This window comes from Micropterus salmoides, unplaced genomic scaffold (assembly GCF_014851395.1).
Source record: "Micropterus salmoides isolate LMB-PRFRI ecotype aquatic unplaced genomic scaffold, ASM1485139v1 Ms_hic_scaffold_16, whole genome shotgun sequence".
NCBI lineage: Eukaryota > Metazoa > Chordata > Actinopteri > Centrarchiformes > Centrarchidae > Micropterus > Micropterus salmoides.
Genome location: NW_024040707.1, coordinates 3465530 through 3491768, shown reverse-complemented (window position 1 = coordinate 3491768; position 26239 = coordinate 3465530). Strand labels below are relative to the sequence as shown.

At 40.9% G+C, this 26239-nt stretch overlaps 1 protein-coding gene across 3 annotated transcripts in view; it reads right to left on the bottom strand.

Moving 5' to 3' along the window:
• Positions 1-26239, bottom strand: part of LOC119905011 (polymeric immunoglobulin receptor-like) — a 94298-nt gene that overhangs the window by 38545 nt on the left and 29514 nt on the right. Inside the window, exons 1-7 of one of the 3 annotated variants that reach the window (XM_038721673.1) lie at positions 14162-14268; positions 9127-9447; positions 8324-8656; positions 8005-8142; positions 7456-7575; positions 6927-6967; positions 3190-4607 (exon numbers count right to left, since the gene is read on the bottom strand). In XM_038721673.1, the coding sequence (XP_038577601.1) occupies positions 4485-4607; positions 6927-6967; positions 7456-7575; positions 8005-8142; positions 8324-8656; positions 9127-9447; positions 14162-14201 (1116 nt within the window). In that variant the 5' untranslated portion in view covers positions 14202-14268 and the 3' untranslated portion in view covers positions 3190-4484. Of the gene's footprint in view, positions 1-3189; positions 4608-6926; positions 6968-7455; positions 7576-8004; positions 8143-8323; positions 8657-9126; positions 9448-14161; positions 14269-26239 lie in introns of those variants that run through there. The other 2 variants (XM_038721674.1, XM_038721677.1) reach the window with 2 other exon arrangements.

Genomic DNA, 26239 nt, shown 5'->3' with positions numbered 1-26239 from the left:
ATTTGAAAAGATTGTCAAAACAAAAGCAAGAAATGTCCCATTAAAATGCACATACATCAGCAAGGGAATGCAAAACCAAGTCATTTTTTGGTTTTTCCCATTTTAAAACCACAACGGAAATATATTGATTTTTATATTTAATGAGTCCGATTTGTGTAGCTTTGTGTGTTACACTTGATAAATCTGCAGCAGATACACTTGGGCGATGGCTGTGCCTGATTAAATGTAATTAAGATGAGCTTGAACATCAACATAAGTGGGTTTTTAGTTTGAAAAACAGGACAATATTATATAGCTGCACTACCGGAGGCTGCTCAACGTTCAGTTTGTAACTCAATAGCAACTGGAACAGGAACACTTTCCTGAGAATCCTCCGGTTTTTAAGATTTCTTTAGTCAGTACATCCAATGGTACACAACAAACATGAACTGATACTAGTTAAGCCAGCAAGCTGTATATTAACGAATCATCCACAGATTAAAAGGTTTGGGTAATTTTCGTTCAGCCTCTTTAGCCCACACTGTTTCGACCTGACCTCTGTTTTCTGAGATGGAAGAATTTTGAAAGTTGCACGTCGCTGTGGTGAGCCTCCAGCTGTAGGAACACATAGATTAGGAGCATCAGACTTCATCCAGCCAGAGGGAACAACCACTGACCATCCATTGCCGCCGGAGAGGGAGCGGGCACTGGAGCCTACAGTGCGAGAGAGAGGAGGTCGGTGATCCCTCTGGCTGGATGTAGCCTGATTTGCATTATCCATGTTGATAGACTACAGAAAAATAGAAATGAAAATTGTCGATATTTTAAGAGACCCTCCAAAAGATTACAAATTATGTCAGGGGAGCTCATGTCTTATTAAGAGGAGTAAAGCTCCCCCTGGCTCCCCCGTAGTTCTTTTTTCAAAGCCTATGTGGCTATAATAGGCCTATAGTGCTGACTTCTACAATCATATTCGCCATAGTTGATATGAGATGCAACTTGAAAAGAACCACAGTCTTACTCAGTCTTTACTGTTAAATATCATATAGCCTTCCTGCCTTTACCATCACAAACTGACATGGTTGACCTATGACGCTATAGGGACCCAGTACATTACAAACAGACACCGATAGGCCTTGATCATGCCATATGTGACGAGTTGGGGAGTGAGAACGGGTTGTAGGGATACAACACCGGTCAAAGATGGAACAAAACGCAGCTCCAGTTATGGGTTGAAAACAGAAAAACAAAACAGATGTCTGTTTTTTGGTTACTTGTTTGTTCTTTTTAGTTTGTGGAATAAACTTTGATTTGCTGAGTTCATTGTATCTGCGATTCCTTTATGTTGTCACTCTTGTCGTCACAGTGTGTTTTTGTGTGTCACTGATTCAGTTTGGTTTTAAATGAGCATTACAAACGCATAATCAGTTCACAGAGATGCCAATAAAAAGTAAATCAACCAGTGAACAGTGAAGCTTTTCTTCAGACAGGAAAGAAACATTTTCATGACTTTTAGTAGAAACTCACCATCTACAACAATGATTTCAAACTCGAAGTTTGATTTGTCCAGACCACACCTGTACTGTCCTGTATTGAGTCAGACTTGGTCAGCTGTGTGATGCTCACGAAAATATTTCCTCCTCTGTCATACGTGATGCTGTATCTGCCTCTCTGATCTCTGACACCAGTTGTTTCAATGAGGATGTCCTCTGGTTTACATTCTCTCTTGCAGAAGAACTTCCTGACTCCAGGTGAAGAAATGTGGCATGTAACTGTGATATCTCCTCCTTCAGTTCTTGTAAACACAGCTGGGATTTGGGCATTGGCGAGACCAGTGTTTCCATCCTGCAGAGCTGCTGAAAGAATGAACAACAATCGTTACTGTCTGAACGGTCCGTTACGTTGTAACCTTGGTTCTCTGAGTGGAGAGACGTACGTGGAACGTGGAAACCTCTTTAAGACACACCGGCTTGCCCGGGCACGCCCCATAGGTAAACTAAAAAGCACCTGCGCTGCGTGAAATCACTGATAGTTTGATAGTCTCCGAGCGGCCTGCAGTTGGAGAGATAGTCTCTCCACTCAGAGAACCAAGGTTACAATGTAACCGACCGTTCTCTATCGTGTCGAGACTATCTCTTCACCATATGGAATATGTACGGGGAACTCTTTAAGACACCGGTGAGGAGACCGTGCTGCCCATATAGTGAAACAAACAAACTATTTACAAATGCACACTATTTACACACCAACCAGGTCAAGGCCCCGCAAGTCGAGAGGCAGAGGGGCTGCTGGGGAGTCCGCAAGACGCAAGACTGCCCCAAGGAATGCGTGGAGGCCACTCAGGGCAGCCCGCAAGGCGCAAGGCTGACCACAGAGACGACAACCAGCGTAATGAAAGGAGGGGCTGGCTGAGATAGCTGGTAGAATCTGTTGAAAGTGGACTGAGACGACCATGCACATATAGCCGCAAGGGAGGCTCCCCGCCACAAGGCCCATGAGGTAGCAATGCCATGGGTCGAGTGCGCTCGAGTGCGTCCCTTTCAGGGGCAAGGCCACCAGCCGGAGATGAAAGGATGAAACAGGGCCTACGACACCTGCCTGCGACAGCAAGTCCCTCCTATGCGGGAGTTCCCACGGAGTCCCGTCTAAGAGGGGCGGAGTCGCTGAGAACCATGTCATGTGAGGCCAAAGAGGAGCCACCAGAATCAGCCTCACCGCTTCCACCCACACTCTTCGGAGAAGAGGCTGGAGGAGAGTGAAGGGAGGAAAGGCGTAAAGGAGACCTTGGGACCACGATTGAGCCAGAGCATCCCAGCCCAGAGGTGGATTGTCGTTCTTCAGGGAGAAGAAGAGGTGACAGAAGAAGCAGATCAAAGTGTGACGGACTTTCATGTTGAGGCTCTGATGGTTTACTGCAGACTCTCTGACTTCTTTACTTGCAAACCAGGAACTTCTAACTTCTTTAAATGCTGGAGTCCCTCCTCCAAACACAACACAACACAGCTCTACTCTCCTCCCCTCTCCATCCATATTTCTACTGCAGGGTGCAGCTGCTATCTGCTAATCTTAATCCCATCTTAATCTGCTATCTTGGTAGTTATGTGAAAAAGCCCTCTGTGCAGTGGAGGCTATATACCCTCAGTATTGTTTTGGTGATGTCTGGGTTTTTCAGTTATGGACTGCATGATTCATGGCAGAACTCCAAAAAACTGCTTTTTATATAGTTCATTCTTTATTTTGTTTAGAATCCACATCAGTGTACTAATAAATAAGATGTAACACATTGACTTGCACAAGATAAGCTAGCTGCCCAGCATCCATGTACCTACTTTGTATATTGCATTATTAGAACATATGATAATTTGACATGACATGGTAAATAATTCAATTACATTATGAAACATTACAACTTTGGCACTGTGTAAGCCATTTATTCATCACAAATCGCAAGAAACCATACATTTGTGTTTCTTTAGGTTCAGCTGCTTGGCTGATAACGGTGGTCAGTGGTGGGAAAAATTACCCAGGCAACAGCTAAGAGACTTGTCAGCCTAGCAACATTCTCTCACATCCACGAATATCTACAGCAATATTAATGGATAATGTGGGGATCAGCATTTTACCAAATATTTACATTAGCACAACAGCAGCTGACACAAGTTTTCTGAATTATTATTATCATCATCATTATTATTATTATTATTAAAGACAATATCATAGATAATGCGTCACAATGGTTGCATGTGAAAGGAAACTCTACAAATGTACAGTGGCCATTTGTGAAAACATACAAAACAAGAATTTATTTTCCTTCTAAATATTGACTTAATATTTTTCTTCATTTGCTTGTGTTTTTCTATTTTCAACCATTTTATTAAAGGTTCCCTGTGTAACTTTCAGAAAACCTTGTTATTAATGACATTGGTGGCCGGTAACTGAACTGTAGACAGCATCCTTTGCTCTCTGTAGGCATAAGCAAGCATCATCCTGGGCATCAGCCAAAACAGTGACCTGACATACGCTAGACTTAAGGCTGAAATGAACACTGAATGCAGGAAAATAAATTGAAATCATATTTACAATGACATTAGTATGTGTAATGTTCCTATAATTTATTTGGACCACTGGCTCCGTGATACTGACTAGCTCGCTGGTTGCAAATCACATAAGCATCTCCTTAAGTGCTCCCCCTTGGCCACATGGTGGACAAATATGGCATCACATTTGTACTGAGTTGTGAGTTTTGTTGTGGTCCATGTGCTCGACCATGAGGCCAATCCTTACTGCCTTGCTTTGCTTTATCTTGATTTGGCATTGTTGGTTTTTTTTGGTAATTTAAAAAACATCTTTAGGAGAGCAGAAAGCTAACTTTCGCTACTTTTGTGTGTTAAATTAATAGCAGTAGCTCTTATTGTGGTACTGATATGATGAATGGGAGAGTGTTAATCTACCTGAATACCTAAGTATATGGCAGAGTTCCAGTGCTCAGTGAGACACAAACTGTATCATGTGTGCTGTGTGTGTCCGAGTGTAGCGTAGGTTTGGTACTGATCCCTGCTGGCTGGATCGAGGCTCTCGTAGGTGGATTCAGATGTAGAAACTGGAGGAAAGTTCTCATAAGGAGCAAGCTGAAACCAAATAAACAAAGATTTTCACAGAGAACAAAAGCACACCTACTGTCCACCTCCCTGCTTAGCTATACTTTGAAGAACATATGAGTGATGGACAATGAAGAAAGAGGATGTCTGTGAAGGTTCTCAGTCATCCAGGTCATAGTTATCCAATGAAGGTTGCTGTCAAGGGCAACTGGACTTTGTAGAAGAAAAACTAGCTAGAAAAACTAACATTTTGTCCCTCATCCAAGAGACTTCTTCAGTTCTGAATGACTGGTAAGCTCTGTGGGATCAATAGCTAGGATCGTTCGTTGGTGCTCCTGGCTGTGGTAACGACTTGACAGTGGACAGTAATATCAATTTCACACGAGAAGATGTTCACAACAACAGTTTGGCATTCCTGGACTGTGCTGTACATGTTGAAGATGACAGGAGCCTGCAAATTGGGGTTTAAAGGAAACCCCCACACACGGACCAATACCTACTCTTCGATTCCCACCAACCACTGGAAAACAAGCTAGGAGTCATCAGAACCCTGCAACACAGAGCGGACCACATACCAACAAGTGCAGAAGCCAGAGAGAAGGAACAGAACCACCTGAAGAGGGCACTTACAGTCTGTGGATACCCTAAATGGACCTTTGTGAAAACAGCCACCAAATCCAGGAAGAAGACCAAAACTACAGGGGAGGAGGAAAAGAAGGTCAAACGCAACAACATTGTGATTCCATACGTGTCTGGAGTATCAGAGAAACTCAGGAGGATTTTCAACAAACATAACATCCCTGTGTTTTTTAAACCCAAGAACACACTAAGACAGATGCTGGTACACCCCAAAGACCGCACACCCAAACAAAAGAAAAGCAATCTAGTGTATGCGGTCCAATGCAGTGAGGAATGCACAGACCTGTATATTGGGGAGACTAAACAACCACGACACAAACGCATGGCTCAACACAGAAGGGCCAACTCCTCAGGTCAAGACTCTGCAGTCTACTTACATCTGAAGGACAGAGGACACTCGTTTGAGGACCACCAGGTGCACATTTTAGACAGAGAAGATGGATGGTTTGAAAGAGGTGTCAAGGAAGCCATCTACACCAGGGTCGAGAAGCCATCGCTGAAAAGAGGAGGGGGGTCTACGCCACCACTTATCCCCCACTTACAATGCTGTCCTTTCATCACTTCCCAGGAAACCGAACAAGCATTTCCTCTTGGCCTCAGGTGATGATACCAACGATGGTCGTTCAGACTTGGCCACGGGTGGCTCTATGAACCATGACGACTGTCGTTACCACAGCCAGGAGCACTATTGAACCAGCGGTATCGACAATCCTAGCACGATCCCACAGAGCTGAGTTTCCCTACCAGTCAGTCAGAACTGAAGAAGTCTCTTGGATGAGCGACGAAACGTATTCTAGTTTTTCTTCTACAAAGTCATTTGCCCTTGACATCAACCTTCGTTGGAGAAGAAAGAGGATTAGGCTGCAGAAGGGATCTGGTTTCTGTTGACATTTTGGTTATTTATTTCACTGTGAAACCCGTCACTACTTGAGTCCACTGTCCTCAAACTTTTAGGTTTAAAGGTTAATCATTTGGATGTTTTTAGGTTCAGTATCTTAAGTAAAAAATTATAAATAAAGGTTAACTGCAAAATATTGCAGAATATCAATTTAAATGATATGGTACTCATTTCCTTGTGCTAGAGATTCATTAACTACAAATATGATTATTTTGGGGTACAATCTATCTTACTGGGTATCTCAGGTACTGTATCAGATCCATTATATAAATATATGTATATTAAGTCATGAAGACTTTGAAATTGATGTTACTCAATTAACTAGAGAAAAGACATGGTCCTCACAGAAATGTGCAACGTTTGCCATTTTCAGTGGTGAATGCGACAGAAAGGCTAAAATTGTCAACCTGGATATCAGAGATCAAGATCCACTCACTGTGAGCCCAAATAATTTTAATGTTAGCACACACTAATTTATAAATTTATAAACTCCTACATTCAGTGAAATGCTAACCTGTAGGCTGTCGTAAAGGAGAGCTAGCAATGTGACTAAACACAGCAGAGTTAAATCAATACCATCTATCAAAAAATGCCAAAATGCGGTAAATAATCCTTAAGAAAGATCTAATAATTAAATAATAATCTAATAACATCTAATAATTGAATAAAGAAAGGTTGATCTGGTATATTTAAGTCAATAACCTTTTAAAATATGTCCTGATACTAATCCTTAGAAAATATCTAATAATTGTCACCTACATTGGTACATCTTATCCAACAGTGAGAGTAATCAAAGAGTTAAAGAAAGTCACCTCCGTGTTTGTGCCATCTGAATTTCCTCTGGTCTGCAAACCTGTGAAACAGACAAAAGTATTTTTCTCTATTATGATGAGTTATTATTGAAAGTGCATGTGAGGTTGGAAGGTCACAGTCACACGGAGAAAAATCTTCCTGTACAAAAACGGCATTCCATCCAGTAATGTTATTCACCAAGACCCCAAAGCAAATTATTTGTATGTGTAAAGCTGCTTGGCAATAAAGCTGATTGTGATTTTGATTGTGTGGACTGGCCGACTGACAAGGCCATCCCTACAGCCACAATCCTAGTATGGCTACAAAATGATGTTAAAGTCTCTATCTTGATACAAATATTTATATTATTTCCTGAAATGTAACTCCTTCCACCTCCCCACTTTCCTTGTTGTATTAGCATTTAGTTGTTTGCGAATTTCTTTCGTTTCTTTAACATGTCTTTGACATGAGTGTCCTGACTGAAATGTCATTTTGATGAGAAAGGGACGTTTTGTGTCGTTGCTGTGTAAGAGTTTACTGTTGCCTCACCCTCAGGTCTTGTGTTCTTCTGATTACAGATTATCATTAGTGTCAGTCCTGAGAGGATGACGATGATGACAGGAATCAGAACAGCATACAGCAGCATGGAGGTGGGGGTGGAGGCCCAACCTGTGGTGGAGGTTGAAGTGAAGAAAAGGTTTGTTTTCAAGATGTTTCCTGATTAATAAATGATGATTTAACATGTGGGACCTGAGGCCCTGTTCATGCAGTGCTGTCAAACTAATAGTAACACCTGAATAGCTGTCTATTTTAATCAAGATATCAAATCCTAAAAACAAAAGAACATAATTTACATAAATGCATAAATTCCTCAGCTTATTCTGGAGCACAGTGTTCATATTTGTAACTACAATAAAGAGCCCAAGTCCCACCTATTAGAGTAGCTCATGTTTCACTGGCTTATATCCATCATAGTCTTTTCTGACTGGGATCTTCTCCAAAGCCACTGGCTGAGAGGCTTTGCTAGTTGCTGGTAGGAGAATTACATGTCATTGCTTTCAGTCATAGAATTTCATCTATCAAACAGTGTGGATGTACCTTCAGGTGGTGCTGTCCCAGTTTGCCGCTGGTCAGTCTGAGAGCTTAAACTCTGTGTTGTTGTTGTTGGTTTGGAGGCTGATGGGTTTGATGTTGAAAAAGCCGGTAGAGATGATTCTGATTTTGAAGTGGTTGACGCTGTGAACAGCAAAAACATGCAGATACAAAGAAATCTTGATGAGAGAAATGAGTGTACAGTCTGTTTCTGTGTGTCAGCTGTTAGTTTTAAACAACATTTATCAGAGTTCACAGAGATGGGAATGGAAGCTTTCTGCAGACCTGCAGAGACATGAGCAAACGTTTCCAAGTTGAAACTCACCATCTGTGACAGTGATCTCAAACTCCCAGTAGGAATCTGGTGATAAACGTCTGTCCAGACCACACCTGTACCGTCCTGAGTCAGACTCGGTCAGCTGTGTGATGCTCACATACACAGATACATCTGTCAGAGATCGTTCTATATATCTGATGCTGTATCTGCCTCTCTCAGCTGTGTAACCAGTTGTGTCAACAAGAATGTCTTTCTCTTCACATTCTTCCTTGCAGAAGTACTTCCTGCTTCCAGAGAAAGTAAAGGAGCATTCAACTACAATATTTCCTCCAGCTCTTGTATAGAGGAATTGTTCTTCAGGAGGACTTCCATCCAGCAGTGCTGTTGAAAAGATGAACAATCAATAGTTACTATCTGTACTTAACATGATGCAGTCTGATCACAATAATCACAGTTTCAAATGTGATCCCCAGTTACACTGGGAGCTGCCCAGTTCTACCAGTCTGTGACTGCTTTGGATTCTTACAGCAAAGATTCAGAGCATCATAATCTCAGCCTCTGCACACAATATGATCATTGATCTTTGCATATGGAAAAGTGATATTAATATTCTGTGATTGCAGGTGAAAAATACTCGGAAATAAACTGTTAAAGAAAACATTCACTTCAGAAGCACAAACTGTTAAAACTTTCACACTGATGTCAAAATGAAAAGTATAAAAAATGTGTTTGTTTGTGTGACAGATTCAGTTTATCAGCCTGTTGGTGTTAAATGAGAATCAACCAGTGAACAGTGAAGCTTTTCTTCAAACAGGAAAGAAACATTTTTATGACTTTCAGTAGAAACTCACCATCTACAACAATGATTTCAAGCTCAATGTTTGATCCACCCAGACCACACTTGTACAGTCCTGAGTCAGACTTGGTCAGCTGTGTGATGCTCACGAAAACATTTCCTCCTCTCTCATTTATGATGCTGTATCTGCCTCTCTGATCTCTGACACCAGTTGTGTGAATGAGGATGTCCTCTCGTTTACATTCTCTCTTGCAAAAGAACGTCGAGCTTCCAGGTGAAGAAAAGGAGCATCTAACTGTGATATCTCCTCCTTCAGTTCCTGTAAACACAGATGTGATCTGGGCATTGGTGAGACCAGTGTTTCCATCCTGCAGAGCTGTTGAAAAGATGAACAACAATAGTTACTGTCTGAACTTCCTGTAAGATGCTGCAGTCTGATCACAACATTTGCGGCTTCACATTTACAGTACAGAGAGTGACACCGGTAATGATAAAGTGACTGATCCCCCCAGATCTTTTAATATGTACATGTTTGAATGCTGCTGTTGTGGTTTTGGTCTTTTATGTTATTTTCTCTCTCCTCAAACAGCAGTGAGCCATAAAAAAGATAACAATTTGTAACATAATGAGACACATGTAACCCTACTCCTGAGGTTTTGATGTCAGTAATGATATTCATTTAGAATCTAATACCAGAGTGGAAAACTGTCTGTAACACAACAAAACCAAAAATATATCATTAAGACAAAATCTGAACATAAGAGCTCAGTGAGGCTTTCAGTATTATCTTCTTAGTTTTAGGTTAAGGTTAGGCATAGGTTTAAGCAGGTAGTGGTTAGTGTTAGGGTTATGGTGTGAATGTAAGTCAGTGTAATGCCCCCAAATGTGATGGATCTATCGAAACAGATGACCTTGGGCAGTGCAAAATGTTAAAGGCAATTCACTATTTTATTATTGATTATTATCAGTAGATTAATCTACAATGAAAATAATCACACTGTAAAATTATCAAGGTGGTTCAACTAAAAATCGTAAGCGCTGCCTTAAAAATGTGAGTAAACTGAACTTTAAGAAAAACTTTGTTTCAACTCATGATGTTACTTTATACAATTTGTGAGTTAAAACAACTATCTATATTACATTGTCTATTCAAGGAAATTTGCTTTCTCTTGTCAAACAAACAAACAATTCAACTCACATTTTTAAGTTAAGATAACTAACTGCAGGAATGAACTATTCGTTCACCACTCACATGGGTCCTTGGAGTCTTTTGTTCATTCGGCAGGCTGAGTTAGGCCCGGATCAGACAGAACGCGTTTTATGCAGTGAGAGGCGCCGTTTTTTAATTGTATTCCATTGGCAGTGAGTGTTCTGCATGCTGTTTAAGCGCCCTGGGTGCCTTGCGTTTTGGACGTCTGCTGCGCCTCGCATTTTGGAAGGAGCGCTCTGAGCAGAAAAGCACCTGACGTCATTCACGTTTTTTTCCAATTGTCCAATCCTTACTGCCAGCGCTGGAGAATGAGAGGCAATTCTGTTGTCAGGTAACGTTAACATTATCTATTTTCTTAATTATGTGACATTTCATAAAGCATAACGTTATTACAGCGCCATCCCGTGTAGTGGGACAACAGTGTGGATTTGTGCATTTTATATTAAATAAATTTGAACTACTCAAAACTATTCCCCTCTTCCTGAGAGCAGGCAAAGTGTCAAATTTACACGAACCAAAGTCGGAAATTCCTCAAAATGAAAGTCACAAAAAATCTAAATCACTCTGGTGTTTTCTTCTGAATACGCCCGATCTACAGCAAAGTCTCCGAGGTGCATGATAGTAATAGTGGGCTAAACTCACGAGTATTTCCTCACTGCTAAATCCGATTGCAAAGTCTACTCCTCTCCGCTGGATCCTTTTTTTCCTACAATTTACAATGGACCTTATGTGCAGTTGTACATTTGCATCTTAATTATATTACACATAAAAGAAGAGCCTGTACAATACATAATAGAGATTTGAACTACAATAAGAACAATGGGAAGATAATTAGGCTACAGATTTACTCAACATGATGCCAATAAGCCTCCCTGGCTTTGTCAGCTGCTGCAATATTAGATTTAGCCATTAACGTGTCTATAAACTCCTCATATCCTGTCACTATCACTATCAACATGCATTCTTCTGGGGAAAACACAGATCATGCGCCATTGCAAAAAAACTCTGCCTGCACAGCCGAACACACCTGTTTTATGCTTTTATACTCCAATTAACTTAACACGAGGTTAACACAGACTCAACTAACCAACATCTTATCCACCTTCGTAGTACCGTTTAACTCCAGTGTAGGCGGTCAGAGTTTTTCCACCCTGAGTTTGCCTGATAACGCCGAGTTGAATAGGCTGAACTCCCTACGTAGTACAGGCCACTGGTCATTAACACATCAAAACACAGCCACATATCAATGTTAACGTTAGCCCTGTGGTGTGTTTGCAGCTAACAGCTGATCTTCATTTATCAACAGAGCCCTGCTGTTGTTTCACAGCTGTTTCCTGGTGAACAACCTAGCAGTATTTGAGAGCGATGTGCTCATTTTTTTTTCTCTTTATCTGCAGAATGCGGACCTGATGTGGCCCATTCCACAATCAGACCTGCCAAACCGCTGCGTTTATATTTCTCTGTTCCTCTCTCTTTTAATAAGAGTGTGTTTATTCATATAGTGTTTCAAGCAAATTACTTCAATATATTCCATCCGTAAATTGACCAGCAGTACCTGACCTAGGTACTGTGCATGTGCAACTCCCAACAAAGATTGAATAGAAGTGTGAGGCCTCACTCTGTAGCTAAAACAGAGTGTTCACCACACAGGGTGAAAAGAGGTATGTAGCATTGTGCAGGATGTTGTGAGAATGAGATAAATGTGAAGAAAAGGAAGGAAGCAACTGGTTCTGGTTCTTGGGGGGACTTTATAGGTAGTGTTTGACTGCCTGACACATATAAAAGTCATATAGAAAAATTATTCACCTGTGCTTTAACTGTGATGGCCTGTGTTTTAAGACAAGATTATTGTTGACTGCTTAGCTCAGATCTCAAACGTACAAGGTTAAAGTAAGATGTTTTGTTTGATATACTGTTTTATATTTTAGTGTGTCTCTGCAGTCTCCTGTGAGCTGATCTTTGCTCGACCTCCGGAGACCTATGATTGTACATGATCATATTTCAGATTAGACGCTGATGTCCAGTAAAGAGGAAGTGAAAGTACGCTCTTGCTGGCAACTCGACCCTTTAGATACATAAAAACGGTCTCCCTGAAGACTTGTATTTTGAGTGTTGACATGAACTGATTTAATGTATTCTACATTTGGAGTGATGCTTATTTGTGTATGCATTGAAGATTATGTCAGAGAAGAGATGTTCATTTATTTTGTTTGAGAAGTGAGGCCTATTATATTTGGCCTTTATGCATTAAACAGTTAAAGGGTTATTCTAACATGAGCTATAGAGACCTGCATGATATATTTTATTACCTTATTTGGAAAATAGTTTGTGAACTGAGGCAAAGGGGTGTTGCAACTACTGAACAGAAGGACCATCTACCCATAAAAGGAAAAGTAATGTAAAAAACAACCTATGCTGTAAGTAACCACGGCCATTATTGTGTCACAGTCTGATGCAAAGAACATTGTCGCCTATTGTAAACTCTGTGCAACCGGCAAAAAGCTTTCAACCGCAAACATTTCTACATCTGATTTATTGAAGCATATGCAGAAGCAGAAAGAAACTCCGGCAGCTGCTGTCACTGATGCTTGGACTCATCAGGAGAGAGTGGCTTTAACGTAGCGTTATGCTACTGCTGAAGACTGCTCTTATAAACAGGCTACACGTGCAAAAAAACAGCTGTGTAAAAGTCGGGATTTACTTGCTTTATTTTTTCATTTCAGCCGCTTGTGTTAAGAAACGTTAGGCCTAGGCTATGCTTTGTAAAAAACACACTCCTTGATGCTGTCATGAATATGATATTAGCTAAAAAGTCGGGAGAGACTGCTTTGTTTGGGGGTGAAGGAGAGGTAATGAAAGCAGTGTTTCCCATAATTAGCCTATAAATTAGATAATTATCAACGCTGATTGCCACATATTGATTTTAATTTTTTTTTACTATGCGTATTTAAAATCATATTTAATATTTACTATTCTGTCCAAACCCCCCTTTCTGTCAGCTGCACCTTAATTTTACCTAATTTTCCTTCCTCAATTTTTATTTTGAGGAAGTAACAATGACCATGTAGTAACCTATATGTTTAAAGAAGAGGTTCACATTTTTTCAAGTCTTTCCTAAAACAACACTTACAAGTCAAGTTCCTCCCTACATCTCTGAGTTGATACAGTTTCATACTCCCACCCGTAGTCTGAGTCATCAGGTCAGAGGTTGTTAGTGGTTCCCGACACTCATTAAAAAACCAGAGGGGATCGTTCATTCCGAGCAGTGGCACGTGCTTTGCATACCTTTCTGCGGTGTGTGAATTCTGTTGATTCTTTTAAAAAACAAGTGAAGACGCTGCTGTTCAAGCAGACTTTTAGTTAGACGTGGGGTTTTATGGTTTTTTATTTGTATTTAATTTTTCTTATTTTACTTTGTTGTATTGGTATTACATTTTATTGTGAAGCACTTTGTGATTTTTATCTGTGAAAGGTGCTATACAAATAAACTTTACTTACTAAGTGTATATGATGCTTAAGCATATGTTATAGGGAGGGGGTATGAATAACTCAGACTGAAGTCTCATATTAACTTCAAATAAACTTTAGTAGTAACTTTTACGCAGTAGAAGAACTGTGAATCTTGTTCCTATTCACTTCCACTAAGGGATACATCAAAGAAGGACTACTAATAATCCTTTAAATGTACATATGGGCATGTGAGGATGTGTTTTAGGAAAAACAGTGAATGTATCCATTAAAGTGATTCATACCTGACTCTGACCATCATGTTTAACAAATTAAAGGACTCATCAGAAACTGACACTACTGACCAATAAAGAAACAAAAGAAAAAATGATATAACAAGAGAGAGAGATAGAAATCCAAAGTGAATACTCACAGAGGAAGAAGAAGCAGATCAAGGTGTGACGGACTTTCATGTTGAGGCTCTGATGGTTTACTGCTGCCTCTCTGATTTCTTCACTGACAAACCAGGAACTTCTTACTTTTCTAAATGAGGGAGTCCCTCCTCCAAACCACACACAGCTCTACTCTCCTCCCGCCTCCATCATCTATATTTCTACTGCAGGGTCTGAGGTAACTGCCCTGCAACTGTCATTGTGACCTCATTGTAAGTGAATTCATTGGCACATTTTTCTGATGAACCTGCATGTTCTTCAGGATTTCTATACAGTCCAAGATTATACATTTTACTGGGGTATTGTGTGCATTATTGAGTTCCACAATCTTTTTTACTTAGCCCCAGCATCACCTATTACTATCATGGGATTTAAATTTAAAACTTGTTGGGTATTATTCCATTTATGCAAAGGCCATCTGACAACAAAATGCCTTATGTAATCAAATTAAAAATACCAGTTGCTAATTTACATATAGAACTATTATTAATCCGGCTTTTCTGTTTTAAATAGCACACACAACAATAATAATAATAATAATAATGATGCTGATATAATAATAATAATAATAATACCTTGATTTGTATAAGGTTTACACTTAAGATAATTTTGACTGCTTCTTGGTGGGATAGTGTTACTCCACCTGAATACATTAGTATATGACTGAGTTGTAGTGCTCAGTGAGACACAAACAGTATCATGTGTGCTGTGTGTGTCCGGGTGTAGAGAAGGTTTGGTTCTGATCCCTGCCGTCTGGATCGAGGCTCTCGTAGGTGCATTCACACGTAGAAACTGCAGGACAGTTCTTATAGAGGGCAAGTTACAAACAAAAAAACCAAACATTTGGACAGAGAATGAAAGCACAGCTAAAATACCTTGGCGGAATAATGAGTAATCAGCCATGGCAGCTAACCAACCGACAACGCCATCTCAGGAGCTACACTCCTAGACGTCTAATGATCTAGTGAATGAACTAGTATTAGCACACTGTGGCCTGTAGGTTCACAAAACTTGCAAACAGCAGGAAACTACTGCTGTGTATTTCTAAAATTTTATTGGCTCACCCCTGAAATGCAACTCCTTCCACTTCCCCACCTTCATCATGTGTTAGCATTGTAGTTGTTTGTGAATTTGTTTGTTTCTTTATTTTCATTATTTTATTTAGGGGTTGTACCAGAATATGTTAAGATGCTTTAAATTTGATAAAACACCATATTTTTTGTTATACTGCACATTGCTGCAGCCCCTCTTATTACCCTGTGTTGACTGCTCTGTTTTAGCTACAGAGTGATGCCTGTCACTTCTAAATGATCTTGGCTTTTTCAACACTGTTGTGTTTACAAACTTGTCGCAGCTGATTGGGTAACATCTGAGAGACGCCCACCAAGCGGGAGAAAACAAACCTAGAAGCCCGTAGCAGAACGTTGCGCAACGTTGCAAGGAAACATGTCATTCAATCCGAAAATGTTGCAAACTCGCCTCTGGTTAAGGACTACTAGCCAATCAGAAACAGAGTAGGGCGGCTCTTGACAAGCCGGCTCCAGTTCAGGGCCCTGTTCAGTCAACTCAGAGTATGAACCTGATGGAAGCGCGTGCGTAGAGATGAAGAAAAGCCATCATGAATGGAGCTCCGATGCTACGACTCACCATGGCAACAGGTAAAAAGGTATTAAAGGCAGAGCCTCCGTTTTAATTTTAAGCCATAAATATGAATGCGTGCCAATGCAAACCATGATAGGCTATTAATGTTAAAACACAGGAGAGGAGGAAATATCAATATATTAACAAAAATACATTTTATACAGTGTTGCTCATTCATCCTCCCAGACTGGGTTTCAATAATGAATGATAAAGTGCTGGAATTCTCCTACAGCCCATTACATTCATTTTAAATGAGCTATAGGCTATATTTATTCAGCTGTAGCCTGATGGGACAAAATGCCGGTGGCGATAAATGAAGATGAAAATATTAATCGAACAAATTAGACATAGTTTAGGCAGATTGTAACAGTGACAGTCCGACTCAGTAGGTTAGCCTATTAATGATTTTTTTAGCAGTGGAAAATGTGTCTAGGTTCAAACTGACTGTGAAGTTTTAGACGTCTACTTTACATTGATAAAATCTTGCTCATTTTGTATTAAATGAAATGCTGTCAAAACACATTCAGACTACCAGCAGATAAAAAAAACTCACTTTTAAACGACATTTATTTGTTTCAGCTGCACAACAGTCATCCTCACTCACAGATATTCACATTAGCCACATTATCTCCAACTTGTTAACTACAATAGGAATGTTCCAGTGAGTGCGACTAAAATATGAAATATATCCCCGAAAGTGAAAAACAGATGACCTTGGGCTGTTTGAAATGTTAAAGGCAATTTTCACTATTTTCTGACATTTTATTTAATCTATAACCATAATAACTGCAGTCTTAAAACCAAACGTAAGAAAAAAAGGTGTGACATTGTTTAAGTGAAAGTGAATAGTTGGGTAAGTTCGTGTCCTTCATTTTCCTTCCTCAAATTTTTTTTTACGGAAGTAACTTGTAATGAATATTTTAAAGGATAAGTTTGCATTTTTTCAAGTCTGTCCTACAAGTTTTTGTACATTGAACAATTTTTTTTCTCTGTAGTGTTTTTTTTCTGTCTATACTGGCTTTATTAAAGAGATAGAAGAAGAAGATACTTTTATTGTCACATACACATTGCGAAATTCGTTCTCTGCACTTTAACCCATCCCTCAAGGGAGCAGTGAGCAGCCGCTCGATTATCCATTATCTTTATGTCTGCTGCAGGGTCTGAGGTTAGAGGCACATTTTTACCAGTATGGTCTCCAGTATGTCACAGTCCAAAATAATACATTATACATGCATTAATGACAAACTTCCTTGCTCTTCTTACTCAATATAAAAAGATGAACTAAAAATCAAAGTAAAAAAATCAATCACAGGCTGATCCAACTTTTATGACTTTCATCAACTCATAATGTCTCAGTAGTGTGAATGGCACGCCCATCAATCTCTGAGCATGCTCCTGATGAGATGGCAGGTGGTGTCCTGGCGTCCTGGTCTCCTCCTAGACCTGGATCAGTGCATCAGTGAGTACCCTGCTAGGGTAGCTATTAAACTGCTGTTAAACTTACAGATCTGGGCAGGACAGATTGGACAAAAATTCCACAAATGCGTAAAAAGGAAGTCACAAATGTAACGTGACCCGCAAATTGACTGGAAGAGATCCACCAATGTGTGAAAACTGTTTTGTGTGTGAAAATGGATCCACAAATGTTGAAATAACACTTTGTATGTGAAATAAAAAGATGTATGTACAGATAAAATTGTGCGCATTTGCAAATCACAACACAATATGTTATAATATGTTATAATAATGTGAAGCTAAGTAACAGAGTAAACAGGTTGATCATCAGTATCGGAGCTCGTCTCTACCCGTGGAACAGAGTAGACAACATTATTGTCGTCACCACGGAGGGCTCTGGTGGACGAGCCAACGGTCCTTTTGGAAAAAATCACCTCAGAATAGGTGAGTTTACCCAAGTAGTCTTCAGCCTAGAAAAAGAAAACAAAGCATTTAAAGACTGTTCTTGTAATAATCTTATACCCAAAGTCCATCAGATGTAGCTGTGCTACTCTGTCTGCGTTGCTGCTCTAATAGTAACAGAATCTGTTGTTTTGCCAACATTTTTTGTGTTTTATAAAAAGATAACAAAAACATTTGCAGTTTGCTGAGATGCTTTGTCAGTGTTCTTTATTCAGTTTAATTAATGTTCTACCACACACTGTATCTGTATTTCCTGCATTAGTGGTCCTGGGTGACACTTTAAAAAGCCCTGCTCTGGTCATTTAGATGTCATGTAAACATAATGAAAATAATATAACCAGTACTGTGTGTAACAGATTTCTAACATTTCGTGTACGTGACTGGCTAACAATGCTTAATAGGTTTTAAAGAGCACCCATTTACACATACAGTAAAATCAACGGCTCTTAATCTGAATATATTGTAGAGTCTGTGTGCTGTCTGTCTATGTTTTTTGTCCGCTGTTACTGTCATCATTTACTGCATATTAATATATTACAAACCCAAAGTATATTAGTGTGTCACTATTTTCTTCCTACCACGAATTTTGACTGAATGTCCCAAATTGAGTAACCTCTACACAGGTCGGTCAGCCCATCTCCGGACCAGGCCGGCCACTGCCAACTGGGCAAATGCTTATCATTATTATTATTATTGTTTAGGGCTGGGCAACTTATCACGTTAACACACAAAATCATTATTATTTTGAAAGCTCTGAATACACATACAGTCAAACGATGGGTCACAGGAGGGGCAGGATGTTGATCAGCCTGCAAATCAGCCAAACCAGCAGTAGAGGAAGGCTTTCGTAGACTACGCAGGATGCAGCGTGTGGGAGAAGCAAGATAGCACTCTGTGAGTAAACGGCAGGTGCTTTATGGATAGTAACCATTACAACGGCTTCTGTGCACTACACAGCTGTAGCCTATTTAACTTAAGTTATAATTATAGGCTACATAACTTCACCTGATAGACCTACATCTAGTTTTGCGGGGATGCTCAGCCATGTGAATTCCCTCCTCTTGATGTCCTATTTAGTAAACAGTAATAGTTTCTGGAATCTCACTGCGCCTCAGGTACAAAAAGTTCAAGTCAATTCAACTTCGGCAGCGGTCTGGTGTGTGCGTGAGGCGAGCACAACGTGCCCGCTTGTCGCTACACCTTGTTCTCAACCACTTCACCTTACATAGACCGTTTCTGCTGCTGCCTGATAAAATGAAAATGTTTCTGCTGATGTTAAGACCTGTTCAGAAACCCCCCCTAAAAAAACTGGACTCTGATGGTAACTTGTTTTAACAAACTAGATAAAGGTAATTCCCTGGCAGTGGCAAATAGCTTTGGTTTGATTTGATGACATTAATGTTTAAGTTGAGATTTTCAAGAAACATTTTACTGCTACTGTGTAAAGGGAATACTGCTGGTAAAAAGCAGTTTATTTGTTTAAAGTGTTTGCAAACCACATGTTATTGCAGTTTTGTGTATATAGCAGTACATTTAAATTAAAAGTGCATAATACACAACTTTAGAATTCATTATTCAATTTTGCGTATACCAATGCGATTAATTGCCCACCACTATTATTATTATTATTATCACCATCATTAATATTATAACCATTACCTTGTCAGCCTGGAAAAACTATTTATTTATATATATTGAGTGTTTCCCACAAAATGACAAAAGCGCATATTTTATATATATATATATATATATATCTCATATAGTTAAAACTTGAGATTGAGTTTTTTTGTTTTTGTTTTTGAATGATTCTTAGTGTCTGTCTGTCTGATGTTGAATGCATTTCCTTTCTCATGAAGCATTTGCAAGCGTTGTTTACATCCACATGTACCCTACTGGCCAGCAGTCTTTTTCATTCTGTCTTTGCACATTGCTACAGTTCCTGGCAGGTTACCACCTCCACCTGTCAGTGTTGTATTGAAGTACATTCATAAATGTGTCTTTAACATCTTTAATTGTCTTATTTTTAGATATTCGAGGGAACCTGCAGTGACAACTTGTGGCGGTTATGTAAAATCAAACTATTACCATGTTTTTTATAGGATGCAGCCTAACGCTGCTGTTTTCTGAGCCCAAAGCTAAAATCCTATAACTTTTTCCTTACTGTATTTTGAAATCTGGATTCAGAGACAGAGCTGTAGTCATCAGTGGATTCGGGAGTTTTTTGTTTGGTATATTTGGTGAGAGGGTAAACTGAAGAGATTTCCACAGGAGCAGATCTGCTGTGTCTGTCCTCTCTGATGTTCTCGTACACTTGGTTGGTCTACAGGAGGAGAAGGTTTGATTTGAATTAATAAGAGCTAGTTTCACAAAAAAATAATGAAACTCAGATGTTCATCAAACTCACCTCTGTGACAGAAGTGTACTCTGTTTCCACTGGAGCTTCTGAAAAACAGTTTATTCATAAAACGAAAGTTCACTACACTGATGAAACATCTGTCTTAATAAAATGGAAACAAAAACGGATTCTGTAAATGCTCCGTACTTGTATAGCGCATTTCTAGTCTTTTCAACCACTCAAAGCGCTTTTACACTACATCTGCATTCACCAGTCATACACATTCATACACTGAGCCTAAGTGCTCAAACAGAATCTAAAATTCACACTCATTCATACACTGGCGGAATAGCCGCCAGGGGCAAATCGGGGTTCAGTATCTTGCCCAAGGACACTTCGACACGCAACCAGGGGCAGCCAGGGATTGAACCACCGACCTTCCGATTAACGGCCAACCCGCTCTAACTCCTGAGCCACAGCCTGGATTCTGTTTTACCACAAAAATGAAAACATCCCCAATGACTGGTTCAAACATAATTTCAGCCAATCATTAAAGAGATGTCCCATCCCTCGAAGTATTTAGACTTTCTAACAAACCAAATTTGAGGACACTACCATTGTAGCTAACTACGTTTTTCTGTATCGGCAACACTAACATGTCGTAAGCAACCTGATTTGTCGTCAGGTGTGGTACGGGATGAAGTGTTTGTTTTTAATTGTTTGCAGAGCTCAATGTGATACAGTATATGCAATGATAGTTGGTGTTGTTACAAGGCACAATGACACCCAAGCTAGCACCTGTTGCCCTCTGTGATAGCAACAAGTTAAAGCTTCTTGGTTTTTGAAAATTTTTACAATCTTTATAATTGTCATTATTCTGCTTGTTTTTTAGTCAGTTCTCCTAAGTTTAGATGTTGTTAGTTGTTTCTGCAATTTTCAATCTGACTCCTGGCATTTACTTCTGTGCACCTAAAATCTCACGGTGTGAGAAAATAAACTTACAAAAGTAAATTTACATGGAAAGAGACAAAGTTGCCTGCAGTGGTTGCCTGCCGGGCTGTGTGTGTTTCCTGTTGCCTCACCCTTGGGTTTAGAAGACCTCTTCCTGCAGTATATCACCACAGCCAGTAATAATAGGATAACCATTACGGCCAGAGTCAGACCGACAGGCAGCCACACATCTGTAATAGATTGAGGAGAAGAACAAGTTTACACATTGACACACACACCTCAGGGTCAAGTACTGAGCTCTAAAATGATATGAGGTCCCTGAAGGCATGCATACAAGTGAGTTGGCAGGCTGGTATCATCAAAAGGTGTATGAATAATACAATGATTTCGAAGTGTAAGTGGTATTCCAACACATTTTTTTGCCATTTAGACTGTATTGACTTCTATTGTGCAGAAACAGAGTGACATATTACACCCACTGCCACAGATAAAATCAGCGTATGTGGTATATAAATAGCCATTAGAGTCTGACACTAAGGTGGTGGAGGGGTGGTCAGGTGGATAGTAAGTTGGCCCAGACCCAGGAGGCCGGTGTTTACACAACATTAGATTTACATTACGTTCCGTTACGTAAGTTAGCGTTCCATGATATCACGTTGGAGTTGGACGTACTTTACTTTACAATGTCTATAGAAAATACTAATTTCTGATTGGCTTGCAGGCGTCAAATAAAATCATACAACAGCACACCTCAAGCATAGTTCCTACACTAATTTAGCCACTGTTCTAAATTAGTACTTAAGATATATCTACATGCATGCAACCAAAGCAACAGTATTTTCTGAAGATACTACATGCTAACAGTTATGCTAACTCTCACTGGCAGAAAATACTGAACCACAGACAAACTTTAAAGGAATAGTTTGACTATTTGGGAAAAAAATATTCTATTTGGACTTTTTTGGTATCTTGTTGTAAGTTAGATGAAAAGTTTGATACCAGTCTGATGTAGGGTGACCAGACGTCCCGAAAAATCCCGGACAGTCCCGAATTACAAGCCGTTGTCCCGACTCCTATCCGGTTTGTCCCCGAAAATTAGACCTAACATGAGTTTTGATTATTATTCATTATATACTGATTGTTGTGTGGTTCTCTTGCTCCAGCAGGGGTTGCAGGTTATCTATACATTGTGTCAACAGCGTTGTTATAGCAACAAAGTAAAACTTGTCGTACTCTTCTCCCCTCTTTGTTTTCTTGTGGTTAGTGGAAGTTACAGCCGCGAGGACAGGGAAAGTGTAGCTTCAGGCAGCCATGGCGGAGACAGCTGACAAGAGCGTTGCACAGACAGATGTGACACCGCACTGATGAAATGAATAAAATAAAAATCAGGTAAAAGATCATGATTTTCCCACTGTTACATACTATTTTATTACATTTAGCTGACGCTTTTGTCCCAAGCGACTTTCAATTGCTATATATGTCGGAGGTCGCACGCCTCTGGAGCAACTAGGGGTAAAGTGTCAGGGGCACATTGGTGGATGAGTCACAGCTGGGAACTGAACCCCAGTCTCTCACATCAAAGGTATGTGTCTTTTCCACTGCACCCCCATACCCTCAGCTGTTGTGTTTTTCCTATTGACAGACAAATGACTGCATGCACAAACAAAAATAATTATTTTTAGCTGTGTTTTGATTTTCACGTGTGTTAATGCTCATTGACACTGATTGTACCGGTACCCGAATTTCACATTCTCATCTGGTCACCCTAGTCTGATGTCTGTATGGAAGTGTTAAATTTGAAAGTACAGTTAGCAGCCAGTTAGTTTTAAGCATAATAACTGAAAGTAGGAGAAAACAGCTAGCCTGATTTTGTCCAAAGGTATCACAATCCACCTACCTACATATCTAAAGCTTACTATGTATTTACATATCTCAAATGTTAAATCTGTACATGAAATGAATGTGGAAGCTAGGCTAACCTGCAGCTAGCTGTTGCTTCATATTTAGCAAACAGATATGGTATCTATCTCTCATCTGACTTCTGGCAAAAAAGTGGATCTGATTCCAAATATGTCATACTTTTCCTTTGAAGTGGCTACATGTAGTCTCTTTTAAGGAAACAAATCACTTTTTTATTGCCTGAAGGGGTTATAATCTCACATAAAAACTATCCACTTGCTGTGTTTTTCTGTTAACTCTGATGGCCAATGTGCCTAATCCTATGTGAAGTGTTTGTTTTGTTAAGTATGCCGAGTGTATGCACTGAATTAAGACACCGAGAGCGGGCACATGCTTTGCAGGAACCTTTTTACTTCGAACCTTCGTGTCACCTTCTAAAACGTCTGTGTGTCACCGTGAGACTTTAGTTCCCTTTACAGAACACCTCCCCTCTTAAGTAAGAAGTAGGAGGGGTGATGAATGTAGTGAGGAGCTGGCTCTCCTCCGACAATGGGATCTGCCAGAAACCGGAGGTTGTGTCCAGCTTCGTGAAAACTTTTTCCCCGGCCAGCATGGCTAGTGTGTGGTCTACTGGTGGGAGAATGTGTCTCTCTCTCCAGGTCCACGCACAGCCGAATCTTTCCTGGCTGAGCCTTTGGCGCGACAACCATGCCTGCGCACCAGGGTGTGGGCTGGGTCACCTTTGAAATCACTCCCATGTCCTCCATACGCTTCAGCTCCGCCTGTACGTTGTCTCGCAGTGGTAGAGGCACGCGGCGTGGGGATGACAGAGCATACGGGACAGCACCTGGCTCCAATTCTATTTTGTAGGGCTCCTTTAATTTTCCCAATCCTGAAAACACTGTAGGGTACTGAGCCTTAAAATCCTCTTGCCGGGCTTGTACAGTGTGGACACGCCTTATTAGCTTGAGTGCTTATATAGCAGGAAGGCCCAGTAGCGCCTTAGTCAAACCTTCAACAACATAAATGTCTTGTTCTGTTGTTACCTTTTCGTGACTCAGTTCACCTTTAAAGCGTCCTTTTACTTCCAGTCTGTAGTGTCCGGGTCCATACAGCACTTTGAGTGGCGGTTGCAGTGTCCCATGCTTTTTAATGGAGTAGCTGCTGCTTGGAATTGCTGTAACACTTGCTCCAGTATCCAGTTTGAAAACAGTTGCTTCTCCATTTAACTACACTATCCACTCGTCCTCTCCTTCCGAGCCCACTTCTCCAAGGAAAGCAAAATCCTCCCACCTGTCGATCTGCATTTCTTTGCAAAGTGTCCCTTTTTGTGACAACTCCTGCACTCTGCATCACGGGTGGGGCAGTCCTTCCGCAGATGTTTCCTTGACAGTCCGCACCTGCTGCATTCAGGTGTCTTTGTATCGGGTTTATCTTTGGCCGCTTTGCGCCATTTCGTGTGTTTTTGCTGTATCGCTTCAACCTATCCGGTCGCTTGCTTTGTCCCTCGCAACACTGGCTGCTTTTTTTTCCACTGCTGCACTCTGTCTCACTCTTGTCACGGCTTGAAGGCGTTCACTTGAAACTCTGACGATTGTTTATCCAATCCTGATGCTATTCTGTAGCGTTCGAAGCACTTAATCCATCTCGGCCATTCGCTAGCATTGGAGAAGCTGAACGTGCCTGGCGGCGCTAGCTGTGGAGCTAATTGTTGCGCTAACTTGGCCATTGTTTCTCCATCCATCTTCCTAACTTTTCCGGGACGTTGTTTTGCTTAACAGGTTTAGTTCGTCTTTCTACGTCTTCCACCTCTCCGTTTTTCTTCTGACACCATGTTTTGTTAAGTATGCCGAGTGTATGCACTGAATAAAGACACCGAGAGCGGGCACATGCTTTGCAGGAACCTTTTTACTTCGAACCTTCGTGTCACCTTCTAAAACTTCACCGTGAGACTTTAGTTCCCTTTACAGAACACCTCCCCTCTTAAGTAAGAAGCAGGAGGGGTGATGAATGTAGTGAGGAGCTGGCTCTCCTCCGACAATGGGATCTGCCAGAAACCGGAGGTTGTGTCCAGCTTCGTGAAAACTTTTTCCCCGGCCAGCATGGCTAGTGTGTGGTCTACTGGTGGGAGAATGTGTCTCTCTCTCCAGGTCCACGCACAGCCGAATCTTTCCTGGCTGAGCCTTTGGCGCGACAACCATGCCTGCGCACCAGGGTGTGGGCTGGGTCACCTTTGAAATCACTCCCATGTCCTCCATACGCTTCAGCTCCGCCTGTACGTTGTCTCGCAGTGGTAGAGGCACGCGGCGTGGGGATGACAGAGCATACGGGACAGCACCTGGCTCCAATTCTATTTTGTAGGGCTCCTTTAATTTTCCCAATCCTGAAAACACTGTAGGGTACTGAGCCTTAAAATCCTCTTGCCGGGCTTGTACAGTGTGGACACGCCTTATTAGCTTGAGTGCTATATAGCAGGAAGGCCCAGTAGCGCCTTAGTCAAACCTTCAACAACATAAATGTCTTGTTCTGTTGTTACCTTTTCGTGACTCAGTTCACCTTTAAAGCGTCCTTTTACTTCCAGTCTGTACGCTGGGTCCTACAGCACTTTGAGTGGCGGTTGCAGTGTCCCATGCTTTTTAATGGAGTAGCTGCTGCTTGGAATTGCTGTAACACTTGCTCCAGTATCCAGTTTGAAAACAGTTGCTTCTCCATTTAACTACACTATCCACTCGTCCTCTCCTTCCGAGCCCACTTCTCCAAGGAAGCAAAATCCTCCCACCTGTCGATCTGCATTTCTTTGCAAAGTGTCCCTTTTGTGACAACTCCTGCACTCTGCATCACGGGTGGGGCAGTCCTTCCGCAGATGTTTCCTTGACAGTCCGCACCTGCTGCATTCAGGTGTCTTTGTATCGGTTTATCTTTGGCCGCTTTGCGCCATTTCGTGTGTTTTTGCTGTATCGCTTCAACCTATCCGGTCGCTTGCTTTGTCCCTCGCAACACTGGCTGCTTTTTTTTCCACTGCTGCACTCTGTCTCACTCTTGTCACGGCTTGAAGGCGTTCACTTGAAACTCTGACGATTGTTTATCCAATCCTGATGCTATTCTGTAGTTCGAAGCACTTAATCCATCTCGGCCATTCGCTAGCATTGGATAAGCTGAACGTGCCTGGCGGGCTAGCTGTGGAGCTAACTGTTGCGCTAACTGTTGCCCATTGTTTCTCCATCCATCTTCCTAACTTTTCCGGGACGTTGTTTTGCTTAACAGGTTTAGTTCGTCTTTCTACTGTCTTCCACCTCTCCGTTTTCTTCTGACACCA